Source organism: Pygocentrus nattereri, chromosome 25, assembly GCF_015220715.1.
Source record: "Pygocentrus nattereri isolate fPygNat1 chromosome 25, fPygNat1.pri, whole genome shotgun sequence".
Taxonomy (NCBI): domain Eukaryota; kingdom Metazoa; phylum Chordata; class Actinopteri; order Characiformes; family Serrasalmidae; genus Pygocentrus; species Pygocentrus nattereri.
This window is the reverse complement of record NC_051235.1, coordinates 17,406,387-17,422,652: the sequence shown is the minus strand read 5'-3', so window position 1 is coordinate 17,422,652 and position 16,266 is coordinate 17,406,387. Positions and strand designations below refer to the sequence as shown.

Sequence of the window (16,266 nt, the reverse complement as noted above, 5' to 3'; positions counted from 1 at the left end):
GTTTTTCAGTTCCAAAAGAAAGAAAGTATGCAAGGGGACTCTACATACATACAAGATATAAAAATCAAGCTGGACTTGGGCCAACAAGTCAATGAATCTTGTGGCCAAAATGAAAGGCAAGTCACTTCTGTATCCATCATTTAAAAAGAAGAAACCATTAAGAACCTACACCAGCAGGAGTTTACTGATGTACGATTTTGAAGTCAGAACTTTTAAAGCGAGGTAAAATACTGCCAAGTGTTGTCTTACTTGTACTATTTAATATGTAATTCGAAAGATTTCAAAAGTTTAGTTAATGATTGAAGAGCATGAAAGCTAAAGATAGCATAAAGCATCAGACTGTATGTCTTTAATATGAAACTGCTGTGATATAGGCTTAGCGAAAAGTAGTCATTTTGTTATTTATGGTGTATATTTGTGAATGTGTGAAATATCAACTGACTTGGTGGTTTGTAAAAAGGAAAAAGTGGAACAAAATCTTGTTTAGATCATTTCTGAGCCCACAAGGCTTGGGCGGGGGTGCTCCAGGGCAGCAGCGGTGACAGTGTCTAAGGAGGGACAAACCATAAACCAGTGACAGGGCTCATCTATTGACAAGGGCAGTAAAGGCTATTCTGTCCTATCTAAAACTTTCAGAAGTTTTTTTTAATTTTTTTAAATAGTAGTCAAGGGAGGAATGTGTCAACATGCAGCACATCATACCCTGTATATGGGGCTACGTAGCTGTAGACCCATCAGACTGCCCATGCTAGGCCCTGTCCACCATTGAAAGTGCCTACAATGGGCACATGAGCTTTGGAACTGGGCCAAGTGGGTCGAGTCCGGTTTTCTTTTACATCATGTGGACGGAAGGGTACTTGTGTGCCGCCTATCTGTGGAGGTGATGGCACCAGGTAACACTGTGAGAAGACAAGCCAGTGGAAGGAGTGTGATGCTCTGGGCAGTGTTCTCCTGGGAAACCCTGGGTTCAGGTGTTCATGTGGGCATTCATTGTACTGACCCTTTTATGGCAAGTGTATTCCTTGATGACACTGTGGTGGTTCCACCCTGCAAATTAGAGGACTTAAAGATCTGCTTGGTACATTTAACTTCTTGTTGCTGTAATTCCTGTAATACTGACCTAATTTTAGCATTTAGTTTATAAATCCACACTAATGTATTATTGAATATGAAATATTGGTATGAAAAGTGATTTCACAACTTTTGAATGGTATTGTACAGATGAAGTAGCCAGAAACTAAAATTAACTTTACAGCATCAAGTCGACAGTGTTTTAGTGATAAAAAAAATGCCTTGTTATACCTTTCGTGAGTGCCTGCTGTTGTCGGAGTGAAAAGAGCTCAATATGATAGGTGGGATCATATAACACTGTTGCTCTGGCAACAAGGCTATCAGGTACGTCATCAGCATGGTGGACTTTAGATCATGCCAGCAGCCCTGAGGGAGACATTACTGGAAGCCACCTGTGTACTGGTGAAACGCATGTCCAGCGATGGTAAGTGCCATTACATTTGTATTAATACATATTTTTAAATAGTCATGGTTACTAACATGCCTGCATATTTCCAATCGTCATATAGGCAAAGTTTCTGTCCCAGACTCAAATTAATGGTAAGTTGTTTTAAGTTGCTTTAGTCACAGTGACCATTGGGCCTATAGTGACATTTCTAATATGATATGCATGTATTGTTTTGTATTATCAATGGAAAACTAAATGACTTCAACAAAAGTGAACTATGAAAAGGTCACTTTGGTAAAGGAACTGTATAAGGAAAATAATCTACTCTTTCCTCAGTTACACTTCAGCCATTCACATTTAGTTCCTGATGCCCTGTTGGTTCATCACCTGGACTGCTAAAGTTTTGAACTTTAACATTTTATTTTAGACCAAAAGAATCCCCAAAAAAGATTACTAGAGCCTAATAATTTCAGTTCATATGCTGATAGAGACTGGCTGTAACAGAGGTTCCACTGCAGTTCTATAGGGAATAAGTTTCTGGACCTTTTTAACTCTAGTTCTTTTTGCTACTCCTAGTTTATTTGTACTTGAATCATTATTTAAGGCTACTGTACCCTGTACTGTTTTGCAGTGTACCGTAATGCTTCTATATAGTAGCTTGTATACTATAATGCTTCTATATTGTTCTTTCTCTCTGTAGAATTTAAAGAATGTTTCTCCTTGTATGATAAGAAGCGGAAGGGGAAGATTGAAGCTAAAGACTTGATTACGGTCATGCGCTCTTTAGGCACCTGTCCCACCTACAATGAGGTGGATCGACACTTGCAAGTCCATAAAATAGGTATGGCGCAGTGTTTGTGATGTAATTGCAGTACCACATATCACATACCAGTCTTTCACGCATAATGGTGTATTGATTAGTGGATTAACACAATACCTTAACATACAGAGCAGAATTCATTAGAAATTTCACAGTGGCCATACAAAACCTGTGTATCAGTAAACATCATCTACAGTTTTTTTTAATCTTTATAAGATATTAGTAGTGCACACAAAGTATCTCAGCTTTAGTCTGGCCATTGTAATGGTATTGTGTGCACATTTTCTTGTTGCCATTAGGAATGTATGGGCAAAACATGCTTGTTGTAATTCAATGTTAATTTAAAACTTAACTCAGAACAGAAAAGAAGTGGTCAAAAATTAAATAAGAGAATTTCATAATTGGCTGCTGCCCAGTCAGGCTTGTTATTGTGCAGTTTATACTGTTACTAGATGCTGGTTGTTTTTACAGACTAATAATCGGTCTAAATCTGTCCTTTATATGACACAGGCAGCTGACCAGTGCTATAAAATGACCTATGATAAACTCAATAATAAAAGTATATTGTGTTTCCTCTTAATATCAATAGCATTGTACTGTTGGCCACTTCTATTTGCCATCAAGTGAACTTTTTGGAGCATGCTGATTGGTCTAACACAAAAAAGCCACTCCCTTTTGAACTAATAACTAACCAGTGTACTGAACAATACATCACACCCGCTCCATGACCTACTGGTCAGACAGCTGAGCACCTTCAGCAACAGACTCATTCAGCTCCGCTGTAGCAAGGAACGCTACAGGAAGTCAATCATACCAACAGCAATCGCACTGTACCGCACCTCATCCCTGTGCCAGGACATATTATAGACTGAGCCACTCATATTATAATGCCACTTTATTTTGTGTATCTTATGTCATATTATACTGGCACTTTGTTTATTTTGTGTATCTCATGTCATATTACACTGCCACTTTGTTTATTTTGTGTATCTTATGTCATATTACACTGCCACTTTGTTTATTTTGTGTATCTTATGTCATATTACACTGCCACTTTGTTTATTTTGTGTATCTTATGTCATATTACACTGCCACTTTGTTTATTTTGTGTATCTCATGTCATATTACACTGCCACTTTGTTTATTTTGTGTATCTTATGTCATATTATACTGGCACTTTGTTTATTTTGTGTATCTTATGTCATATTACACTGCCACTTTGTTTATTTTGTGTATCTCATGTCATATTACACTGCCACTTTGTTTATTTTGTGTATCTTATGTCATATTACACTGCCACTTTGTTTATTTTGTGTATCTCATGTCATATTACACTGCCACTTTGTTTATTTTGTGTATCTCATGACATATTACACTGCCACTTTGTTTATTTTGTGTATCTTATGTCATATTACACTGCCACTTTGTTTATTTTGTGTATCTTATGTCATATTACACTGCCACTTTGTTTATTTTGTGTATCTCATGTCATATTACACTGCCACTTTGTTTATTTTGTGTATCTTATGTCATATTACACTGCCACTTTGTTTATTTTGTGTATCTCATGTCATATTACACTGCCACTTTGTTTATTTTGTGTATCTCATGTCATATTACACTGCCACTTTGTTTATTTTGTGTATCTTATGTCATATTACACTGCCACTTTGTTTATTTTGTGTATCTCATGTCATATTACACTGCCACTTTGTTTATTTTGTGTATCTCATGTCATATTACACTGCCACTTTGTTTATTTTGTGTATCTTATGTCATATTACACTGCCACTTTGTTTATTTTGTGTATCTCATGTCATATTACACTGCCACTTTGTTTATTTTGTGTATCTCATGTCACATTACACTGCCACTTTGTTTATTTTGTGTATCTCATGTCATATTACACTGCCACTTTGTTTATTTTGTGTATCTTATGTCATATTACACTGCCACTTTGTTTATTTTGTGTATCTCATGTCATATTACACTGCCACTTTGTTTATTTTGTGTATCTCATGTCATATTACACTGCCACTTTGTTTATTTTGTGTATCTCATGTCATATTACACTGCCACTTTGTTTATTTTGTGTATCTCATGTCATATTACACTGCCACTTTGTTTATTTTGTGTATCTTATGTCATATTACGCTGCCACTTTGTTTATTTTTTTTATCATTTGTCATATTACACTGCCACTTTGTTTATTTTTTGTATGTTTGTTTGATCTTGAATCATTTTTCAATTTGCATATCCTAATCAATAACCTAGACCAGTGGTCAGCAACCCAGATCCTGGATCCTTTATCAGAAGGATCACATATATTAGTGTTATGTGAGGAAGGTGGGGATGGACACATTAGATGCAAGCTGAGGCTATACTCCTCAGTAAAGTAGATCTCCAGGATGAGGGTTGGTGACCACTGTCCTAGACAAATGGCCTGAGTTTGAGAATGCACTACATGGCATATGAAATAACAACATACACTGGGAGCTTTCTCTGATTCAGCATTCAGCCCTGTTTCATCCTCTTCTTGTCTTGTTTATAACTTTGCATGTGTCTTGCCTCAGATAAAACTGGCGAGTTGGACTTTTCCACCTTCCTGACGATGATGCACAGGCAGATGCAGCAGGAGGACCCCAAGACAGAGATCCTGGAGGCCATGCGTATGACGGACAAGCAGAAGAAGGGCTACATTCTGGCTTCAGAGCTACGAGCAAAGCTCACAGGCCTGGGAGAAAAACTCACTGATAAAGAAGGTACAGGCTGGCAGCTGTTTAGTTTCAAATACTGGTTCTTTTGCAGGTTCCTGAGAAGCACCGCACAGCGTAAAAAAAGGGTGAATCTTAGCATGATGTGTTTTCACTCAGTTCTCAGTCATGATGTGCATATAGGAAGATAAGGCGATTTCTTTTTGAGAAGTGGTCACAAAGTGTTGAGTAGGAGTGTAACCATGCATCATGACATTGTGATGTTGTACTGTAATGTATGGTAAATTGTGATGTTGTAAAATTGTGATCTTGGAAATGTGACAATGCATCATGAAGAATTATGCCATATAATTTAAAGTTGCCAACAGTCAGCAACAATCGGTACTTCACTCCTGCCTCTCAGCTCTAGTGTTGTTAGAGAGATGTGGAGTATTTTCCTCATTTTGTTCAAAATCTTGTGATAACAATGAATTGTGGACCCAGTATCATGAATAAGCATCCATGTTATGTCCATGATACCAATTTTCACTGTAAAAATTACACAATTCCCACTTTTGCACTTTTAAAAATACTGGAATTGATATTGGGATACTAGCCTCAGTATTACTTGATATTAAATCAAAAAGAAAATCAATTGTACTCTCCATTCAGTAAATTCATTGCTTTTCATCAAATATATATATATATATATATATACACACACAACCCCAATTCCAATGAAGTTGGGATGTTGTGTACAACATAAATCAAAACAGAACACAATGATTTGCAAATCCTTTTCAACATATATTCAATTGAATACACTACAAAGACAAGATATTTATTGTTCAAACAGATAAACGATTCAGACAAAAGATTCAGAGAATCTGGAGAAATCTCTGCAAGTAAGCGGCAAGGCAGAAAACCAACATTGAATGCCCGTGACCTTCGATCCCTCAGGCGGCACTGCATTAAAAACTGACATCATTCTGTAACAGATATTACCACATGGGCTCAGGAACACTTCAGAAAACCACTGTCAGTGAACACAGTTCGTCGCTCCATCTTCAAGTGCAAGTTAAACCTCTGCCATGCAAAGCGAAAGCCATATATCAACAACACCCAGAAACGCTGCCGGCTTCTCTGATCCTGAGCTCATCTGAGATGGACTGACACAAAGTGGAAAAGTGTCCTGTGGTCTGACGAGTCCACATTTCAAACTGTTTTTGGAAATCATGGACGTCGTGTCCTCCGGGCCAAAGAGGAAAAGGACTATCCGGACTGTTATCAGCACAGAGTTCAAAAGCCAGCATCTCTGATGGTATGGGGGTGTGTTAGTGCCCATGGCATGGGTAACTTGCACATCTGTGAAGGCACCATTAATGCTGAAAGGTACATACAGGTTTTGGAGCAACATATGCTGCCATCCAAGCAACGTCTTTTTCAGGAACATCCCTGCTTGTTTCAGCAAGACAATGCCAAGCCACATTCTGCACATGTTACAACAGCGTGGCTTCGTAGTAAAAGAGTGCGGGTACTAGACTGGCCTGCCTGCAGTCCAGACCTGTCTCCCATTGAAAATGTGTGGAGCATTATGAAGAGCAAAATACAACAACGACTGTTGAGCAACTGAAGTTGTACATCAAGCAAGAATGGGAAAGAATTCCACCTACAGAGCTTCAACAATTAGTGTCCTCAGTTCCCAAACGCTTATTGAGTGTTGTTAAAAGGAAAGGTGATGTAACACAGTGGTAAACACGCCCCTGTCCCAACTTCTTTGGAACGTGTTGCAGGCATCAAACTCAAAATGAGTGAATATTTGCAAAAAACAATAAAGTTTATCTGTTACTTTGTAGTGTATTCAATTGAATATAGGTTGAAAAGGATTTGCAAATCATCGTATTCTGTTTTTATTTGTTTTACACAACATCCCAACTTTATTGGAAATGGGGTTGCATAAATATATATATATATATATATATATATATATATATATATATATATAATATGAATTCACCTGGTTTCAAATTTAGGTTTAAATTTCAAATCAGGTGCATTCAATCAGGTTCTGGTTATTACAACACCATAAGACAATATCTTGGAGGAATCTATTTTATTTAAACCTCAGATATCTTGTCTGGTTTGCTCTTTGTGTTTGGAGTTTGGGGTATCATCATCTCTAGACCAATACAGCTCTCTGAAGCGTTTAGAAAGAGGGTTGTAGATGCGTATATGTCTGGGAAGGGGTTTGACAAGTGTTTCCAAAATATTAGAAATCAATCCTTCTACTGACCATAAGATCATCTACAGAAAAATATTTTAAAAAATATTTTATAAAAGTAGAAAATAGTTAGAACTACTGCCAGCATGTCCAGGCTAGGCCACCCCAGCAAATTCAACCCAAGAGCAGATCATAAAATGCTAAAAGAAGTCTTTAAGAACCCCAAAATTTCATCGCATGATCTGCAAGTAGCTCTTGCTTCTGTGGAGGTCAAAATGTGTTATGGACAGATGAGTCACAGTTACAGATAGTGGTTTGACCACAGTACCAAAACCCATGTTTGGTGAAAACCAGAGAATGCATTTGTTCATTCAACAGTCTTATACCAACTGTAAAGCATATAGTCATGAAAATGTTATGCTCTGGGGCTGGTTTGCTGCCTCAGGGCCTGGCCAGTGTGCAATCATGCAATTGGCTATGACTTCTCTTTCATACCAGAGAGTGCTTTAAGAAAATGTGAGACCATCTGTAAAAAAGATATAGCTGAGGAAGTGGACCTTCAATGGTGGATAGGGCTGCCCACTGCTCCGGGCAAGTGTGCTCACTGCCCCCTAGTGTGTGTGTTCACTAGTGTGCATGTATGTGGCTGTTTCACTGCACGGGTGGGTTAAATGCAGAGGTCTAATTTCACAGTGTGCAACACAGTGACAAATGGTTGTAAATTCTAATTCTACTTACTTTTTGAACAGAAAAAAGATGTTGGTTATTTGTATTAAATAAATGACTTCCTTTGTTTTTTCGTTATATTACATAACATTTATCTATACATACTGTTTCGCTGATTACCAAATATCGATATGCCCAAATATGTCAAAAAAATCAAACATTTCATGGTGTGTAGGCACACTTCTTTGCAAAAATTGAAACTGCAAGTATACATGGAAATGCCTTTTTACTACAAGGTCCAAACAAATCACCTTTGAGACTCCTACACTGCGTAGGTAACATATGATGTGTAATTCACTTTTAACGGACCTGAAAATTTACAGATTAAATCCTTACCAAATGTTTTTTTTTCTGTTGTCTACAGTGGACGAGTTGTTTAAGGAGGCTAATGTTGGCCCTGATGGCCTCATTCACTATGAAGAGTTCACCAAAATGGTCACCCTACCTCCTGTGGACTACTGAAGAACCATGGCACATGGATTTCTGTGTTTACTCTGTTTCCATAGTTCTGTCTGACAATGACAAAATAACCATGGTGTCATGAATTTTGTGTAAATTAAATAAAAGTTTTTAAAAACAAAGTTTTAGAAGAATGAAGAAACATGAGGGTATAGTGCCCAACTGTACCCTCTAGAGGGCAGTCAAGCAATAGTTGACAGGGCCACTCATGACCAACCAGTTCTTGTGATTGTATAAAACTTTTAAATGAAAAATAAAACCAATAAAAAGAAGAAACCATAGATTTTTAATTAAATTTATAAATGCTAATTTGGCTTACAAGTATACAGAGTGTAGTTACTTCAGCATTTGAAATAACAATGAAAAACTTTCTTGTTCTTGACCGTTCAACCAGTTATTTGACTAATTTATCCAAAATGCATGATCCTTGTTCTTGTGATTGTGTTTATGGTTTGCCCCAGTCCAGGGCTTTCATGAACTCCTCTTCTGTGAAGGACAACATCTTTGCTGCTTCAAAGTGCATCTGTTAAAAATCATGGATTCAGTTAATACATTTAAAGTGAACACTGGTTCAGTCATGGTTTGGTAAGGAAATGCATTTTAAAGAAAACTCACCTTTTGCCTTTTTAAAATATCGATCAGCTTAAGTTGTTTCTTAAAGCCCATAATAAGTTCAGCCTTCTGTTTCTCCAGCTTTTTGTTCTCAGCTTGCAATGCGTCAATTCTCTGCTTCTCCTGGTTTGCAGAGTCCTTTACAGGAAAATCATATTGAGTCAGTGAAATGGGTAATAAACATACAAGTTGGCATCATGATTCTGGTTAACAACAAAAACAAACACAACAGCACCAAATGCTCTTAATGCTATAGATGGTGGGCACTAATATAGATTAACAATAAAATAGGGTTTAACATTTCACTCACTACATAACTCATTTAATACTTTCTAAGTAATTATTTAATAATTAATATTATACAACAGTTAGTTCCATCCACACAATCTGATTGGTTGAGAAGCGTTTTAACCGTGCTAATATTTCGCCACATCACGCTCGCTGTGCAGCGAGTAACAAGCTTAACTTACTCTGATGTAGCAACAAGCTGCTTGTTGAGGAACTATAATTTGGTGGAAGGAACTGCGAACATTAAAACATTAAATGCCACGTTCACGACCCAGTTTATTTATTTCTTACTTTATTTATATAACTTGTATAAAAGCAATAGAACGCTCGAGGTTGTGTGATCTTGCGAATAACATCTACGGCACTGCAACCAAATCACAGCCGTGATGTTTTTTTGTGATAACACATGATCTTGAATGTTCTATTGCTTGATTAATAACTTAAAAAGAGACATGAATCTCATGTGATTTAGGTTTGTGCTACACCTTATTGCTCTGTTTGAGCTTGCTAAGTTGAGCCTTGCTCTTCTCTGCCTCCTCCAGAGCTCTGTTCAGCCTCACTTCAGTAGCGCTGTGGGCACTGGCCACCTGCTTTTGCGCCCTCTTCATGCCCTCCAGCTCCTGCAGGTTCCACACATGAGATAAAACACAATTTTTAGAATACATTTTTATAGGGTCCATGTTGCACTTTTTCGTTGAATTTTATTTTTTTGTCTATTCATGACGATTGTATGGTTTTATATAAAACAAAATCTGTAATTTATTTTACATAACCATTTTCCAACCTCCCTTTATCCCTTGGAATTGAACACTGTTTTTGTTACTCTGCCCTTAAGACTGATCTATGTGAATGATCTCTGTTCTGACTGGCTGTCCTGTATTGTGCTGAACTGCTATAGGCTGAATAGATGGATTTATGTAAATGCATTTTTTTGCGACGTCACAAAAACACTGAATTCAGAACGGGCTGTTCTTGCAGCTTAGTTTCAGTGTCGCTGCTGACGGAACAAAATATTGTATCTCCATTTTTTGTTGTTTTTCAATTTTTGGCATAATTTGAAAATGCTTGTTGCTCTTTACGTTGTGTGTAGATTTCATGATAAGTGGACCAAAATAAATGGCCTAAAATGACTTGGCAAAAAGTCTGGTTCCACTGACTGGAAAGTAAAGTATGTTTTTCCTTCTATTGTAAAGTTGGAGACACAAGGTTTTGTTCTAACAGCAGCGATATATGGGCTGCATGTACTGAAAAGTGAATGGTATGTTTTGATGCATAATAATGTTTATGTACAACATCAAACTCTTTTATTTGAAAAAGTGTCAACAGTTTTTCCACGATATGGTCCCTTTAAGGCCTTAGAGGTTTCTACGACCCATAACAATCCTCGGTTGGCAGAAACCAAGTTTGCTGCTTGGTTAAAAAAAACTAAAAGGTATGAATATGAATCTTATCATCTATTAGTCTTAAAGTGCAACTTAAAAAGGTCAGTGTCTGATGCAGCTCACTTATGCTCTGTCAGTCAATGAAGGTTAACATGTGAATGTATCATGTTACACATTATTACCAGTGTGAAAACTTATTTCTGTCTGCCTTTATGTACATACATCACAATCTGGGGCCCAGCTTTCCAAACCTCTATGTGCACCCGCTCCTCCCACTCGCCAACTGCAGGATGGCTTCACTTTACATATGCAGAGCTAATCGTGTCAAAGGGCCCATGCCAGGCATTCCTTTGCCCTGGCCCACTCATTAGCAGCTTCTTTGCTGTGGGAAGCAGTCTAAGACATGCTGCTCTCAGTTGTGAGCTATAACCTGCCCTGTGACCAGGTAGTCAACAGTTTAATGAACAATAGCCGTGGTCAACAGATTGATGTACAACATGACCGACCATAAAGTTCACACACAGGCCCAGTTATTTAATTCCCCTGTGCCCATGAATGATAAGGTCATAAAGTTCTTATAAGCACCAGAGTTCATTTTATCACCAGCATGTTGAGCTATGTAGGACAAGTCCAGCAACCCTACCATGTTAACACTTACAAGACAGTTATTGTTGGTGATAAAAAAGCATGGTGTAATTGAATATGAATTATTTCCTCCCCACAGCCCATAGACACAAGCAGAGAAATTCTCTTGAAAGTGCATATTCTAAACTATGCTTCCAAATTAAAGAGTATATGTCATTTTGGTTTGAGTGTGATTACAAGTTATTATCCATTTAGTACTGTTTTCCTTAATATTTTATCATTTTTTTGTAATTTCTTGATACTGATATAAACAAAAAAGTCAGAAAAGCAGAGTCAAACCTTGTCGATACAGAATTAAACTGAACGTCAAAGTAATTCCCTAACTAATTAAGTAATGGTGTAATTACATTTGAATAGTATGGCAAGATAAATGTTAAAACGTTTGATTTGTACACACTAAACTGCTTTCCCATTTTGCAAATACAGTAATGTCTGCCTGCCCCACCTTCTGCAATGTGGTCACTTGCTGCCGCAGGCCGTCACAATTTTTGTTGGCCTCTTCAGCCAGTGCTCTGTGCTTCTCTAACTGAGTCTGCTGCACGCTAGTGGTTCTCTGCAGTCTGGCCCGGTCCTCCTCCACCTCCTTCAGCTTGCTGCTTAACACTCCATTCTCATCATCCTTACAGAAAAAACAAAAAGTGCAACAGTTCTGCATCCCGTCGCAAGCTAAATACTTTCTGGTGTATAAGTGTAACCACTTACCCTCTTGTTGCATTCATTTGAAAGCCTGTTTAACTCCTCTTGCATCACTCGAAGTTTAGCTTTCAAGAAGCGAATCTGAGCCTCTGGGAAAAAAAATAAAAGGGAATAAACTTACTGGCCTGTTAAGTAATGCTGACTATGCTAGTTATGCGATCCACACAATTAACATGTCCAGGAAAGAATGATTTGAAGATTAGTGAATCCCATCTGCAGTGCATACATGTGCACCACGTATCACTTGTATAAATCTTTTATAGTAATTAAATTACAACAAGTAGATTCTATCCCAGGTGTAGCTGAAGTGTAGTGTTGTTTACTAGAATACTAGACCACTAGACTACTGTAGCTACACTATATCGAAGTCCTACAGTTTGTCAACCTGTTCAATCTGATCTTTCTTCTGAAATCAAGAAAAGATATGATTATGATGAACAGAAAATACATAGCTTTTCATGTTAGAACTCTTGAGCGCAGTTTACGGAATATGTTCAAGAATTTAAGCCCACCTGCACTCATCTCCTCCCCGACACTTGGCATGATGTCATCCTCCAGATGTTCATCTGTTACATCGTCACTCATTCTGCCCTCAATGTTGCTTATTGTTTTGGCCAGAGAGAAGTCCCCAAAATCCTCAGGTACCGCTACATCATCAACCACAGCAGGTTTCATTCTTCTAATGCAAAACACAGTTCCTTAGAGTATGAATGGGGAATTCCAACACTTTTATTCAAATTTCTGCCTGAATCAACGATTGAGCTGTAAACAGTCATTCAGAGTGGTATGATGTTAAATGGGGCCTTGTAAAGAAACTGACTCTTTTTGGACAGTCAGTTATGACAGGAACCAGCAATTACAATGTCTACAACACAAATGTAGCCATATTTTTCACTATCCAAAACATTTAGTGAACCTACCTCATCTTCAACGTTGTCATATGTAATGTTGATAATGATAAAATAATGATAACCCTTAAAAAATAAGGTTTGTTTTTGTACTACTTTATCTTACAACACCTTGCATGTTATTTTTAAAAATATGTTTTACACCAAAACTCAAAACTATCATAAAAGAATGTCTCAGGCAATGTATTTATAACTGTTTCATGTTTTCTGTGCAGTAGCTTTTAGGGCCATTAAACTTTTCAGACGTCTGGTTCCTATAACCACCATTGTGAACAATTCCGGTTCAGTTTCTATAGCACAGAACATTTCAAATCACTCTGATTGGCTTTGTTTACATTTTAATTCTTTATGGAGAAATTTTCAAAACTCACTGTGATTCCCCTTTAACCAGTTTACACAATAAAACTCTGGCATGCATTTCAGAACTTAAATACTCTATGAAGTGCTCAAGCAAAACTTTTTGAACTCACTGTGCTGTCTTTTTGTGGCCTGAAAGAGGTCTGTTTGGCCTTCCTGGTTTCAAAGACTTTTTCTCTGTCACTACCTACAGAGGGAAGTAGAAATAAATGCATTATGAAATGCAAATCTTTTGGGTAATGCTACAGTGCCCAACATGCCTTATGTATTTTATGTGTACCTTTGCAGTAGGTTGCTTCACTGAGGGTATGACATCTCTGTTAAGAGACACACCAGAATCATTTTAAAGGCAACTATGAACAACTTACCAAGTTTTTTGAGTGTTTGAAAATGCATGACTAAGCTATTTTTTAAGCATTTTGCCTTACCCTAAATCCCCATAATCTTCTGAAATGTTGATGCTCAGGTGGGTAGAGATGGGCTTGGAGAGCACTTCATTTTGTTCCCTCTGCAAAGAGAAACATTTTGCATATCACACACAATACCTTAACCAAGCCATGTGCATAGAAATTGGTCTTTAGATTCATCATGTAAAGATTTTATCTTACCATAACTTCCTCTGCCTGCCGCACCAGCTCAGCTGTTTTCGCCTCCAATTCTGCATTTAGCCGTCTACAATGACACAGTATAGACAGGCTGAGACCCCAATGGCCATTTTGCTTATGCATTTTTGCCATTATTATGGCTTTTAGGCTTTACGCATCCTACTTTACTGGAATTCTTGAAAGGCTCTGTGTGGTTTGTTTAGTTAATTGTCTAGTTATTCCATTTTTACTGTCTGGCCTTTAAAAAAAAAAAAAAGAATATGTGAATTACTATTATAATAGATAACCCTACATATTGTAATGATAACATAACAACAGCTGTCATTCATAACACTTACTTGTATTCTTCTTCTTTAGCCAGCAGGTCCATTGGAGGTGGTTTCTTTTGTGGAGCAGAAGCAGGTCGGTTCACAAGCCTGGACATTGGAGGCTTCTGAGAGCAAGCTGACTGGAGCTTTTTGGGCTGTTTGTGAGAGAATGCTTCCACATTATAGACTATTACACTGTTGGCCACAACGTTAGCAGAATGTCCCTAACCAAAACACGTTAGGGGTTTAGCGTCTGACAATTCGTTATGTTTTACAGTTTTTTTGTCATAAAAAAGAGGAAATACAAGTTTATTATCACTTGTAACATTTCATATAAAACAGCTTTGCTAACTGTATTTCTTTTTTGTCCTCAAAATGTATATACATTTAAATCACTGAGCTGTAAAATCATTCAGGTTTGATGTAAAATGTGCCGTTCTAGTTAAACTTACTGAGTCAGAATATCTCAAAATGGTCGTGACAGGAACCAGACGTCTGAAGAGTTCAAAGCTTCTGGTAGTGCCTCATCAGTTATTATGGTACCCAAAAATAGTACACAAAGATCATAAAATTTTCAGATTTACCCATTTGTTTTCAACAAATAAGACCTCATAACATACGTGTAGGTTCACAGGTCGCTGGGCAGTAAATAAAGCGCCTATATTTGCGTGTTAGCCATATCGCGACCCCCGGTTCCCATCATCACCACTGTGAAAAATGTCAGTCTGTAGGTTTCTCTACCATGCTCCATTTCACACCAAACCACTCTGGTTGACTTTGTTTACATCCCAGCGATGAAGTTATGCACATAAAAGAATCCGTGGAATTTTTCTTTAATGTTTAGGCCTGCGAGCCAGAAGCCCTAACCAAAGCTAACGTTAGCTCAGGCAGCTAACGTGAAGTTAGTTAAGCTACCTGGCGGATGGGCTTAACTAGGACCAAGCGCAAAATAACAAAAGATTGTTCGAAGAAGGTTTATTTGCAACGTTTTCCAAGTCCTCGGGAATAAATATCCGCAGAGACCGCAACAGCAGCACAAAATCAGAGAGTTTAGTCGTTTAACTCACCCGCTGAGGCGCTGATGTGGGTCTGTCAGCCATGTTTCTCTTAGAGGATGACGCCGTTGCATAGCAACAGGTTTTAGGTTTTTTTTCTCTCTCCGGTTTAATTATCTCATTAATATGCACGCATTCAGCTGCTAATATGTAAACATGGAAATGTAAACACAAAACAGTTTTACCTTTTAAAGAGTAATGTCATGTTTGACAAGTCCCTGATATTTAATATATATGCAAATATGAATTTACATAACTTATGTTAACCACATATGGACATATATGCGACATATATGCCAACTTCTTTGAAACTGGCCATTTTTTCAAATAAGACACATATTTCAGCCATATATCAGCATATACAAACATATGTGTAACATGTGATAGAAAACATTACTCATATATGGGAGCTTTATTTCATATAAGGTTTTTTATTGTGTTTATGTCGCTGTTGTATTTCATTTATGTTTTTCTTTATATTTAAATAAATTACACGTATATGCATGATGCATATATCAGACACGTGTATCAGACATATATCAGACAGACAACAAAAATGTGATCCATTGCACACGTGTTCACCCACCTATCAGGCATATGTGTCTGACATACGTACATGTATATTATGCAACACGTATATGTCCATATATATTAAAATATGTGCCTAATCCTTTTTGATATATATGTGTCTATGTGAAGTTTGTGGTGGGGTAGGTTAACTCAACTTGGAGATGTTGGAGAAATATAATACATACTATCTCATAATTATGGCTTAGCATCTCATAATTGTGAATTAGTATATCATAATAATGAGATTCAATCCTAGAATCTGAAAAAAATGTAATTAATTATTATAAAACACTCATTATTACGAGCTAGTAAGCCATATAAATGAGATACTAAGTCATAATTATGGAAAACTATATATATATCTAAAAGTTCCCAACGGGCGAAAACAGGCTTCCATACTACTACAGCTCGTGCTGACAGTGTTTTTTGAATCGTGCGTCTTGTTTTTCTCCGCTGATCCTC

The 16,266-nt window shown here is 37.3% G+C and overlaps 2 protein-coding genes across 4 annotated transcripts; one reads left to right on the top strand and one right to left on the bottom strand.

Moving 5' to 3' along the window:
- The first annotated feature begins 1,406 nt into the window (after positions 1–1,406).
- calml4a (calmodulin-like 4a) lies at positions 1,407–8,669 on the top strand. The gene is made up of 5 exons (XM_017706151.2): positions 1,407–1,495; positions 1,581–1,611; positions 2,160–2,300; positions 4,853–5,041; positions 8,284–8,669. The coding sequence occupies exons 1-5, from the start codon at positions 1,493–1,495 to the stop codon at positions 8,379–8,381; spliced, it is 462 nt and encodes a 153-aa protein (XP_017561640.1). The 5' UTR covers positions 1,407–1,492; the 3' UTR covers positions 8,382–8,669.
- Positions 8,660–15,279, bottom strand: tex9 (testis expressed 9). Of its 3 annotated transcripts, none has more exons than XM_017706135.2 (12): positions 15,247–15,279; positions 14,210–14,334; positions 13,875–13,938; positions 13,695–13,774; positions 13,547–13,583; positions 13,380–13,453; positions 12,514–12,680; positions 12,008–12,090; positions 11,751–11,924; positions 9,764–9,898; positions 8,994–9,128; positions 8,660–8,901 (listed from the first exon to the last, which is right to left on the bottom strand). In XM_017706135.2, the coding sequence occupies exons 1-12, from the start codon at positions 15,277–15,279 to the stop codon at positions 8,824–8,826; spliced, it is 1,185 nt and encodes a 394-aa protein (XP_017561624.2). In that variant the 3' UTR covers positions 8,660–8,823. The 3 variants fall into 3 exon arrangements, with proteins under 3 accessions (XP_017561624.2, XP_037390252.1, XP_037390251.1); XM_037534355.1 differs by having other exon boundaries at positions 12,514–12,677; positions 15,247–15,277; XM_037534354.1 differs by lacking the exon at positions 15,247–15,279 and adding an exon at positions 14,632–14,934.
- Between the last annotated feature and the right edge of the window lie 987 nt (positions 15,280–16,266).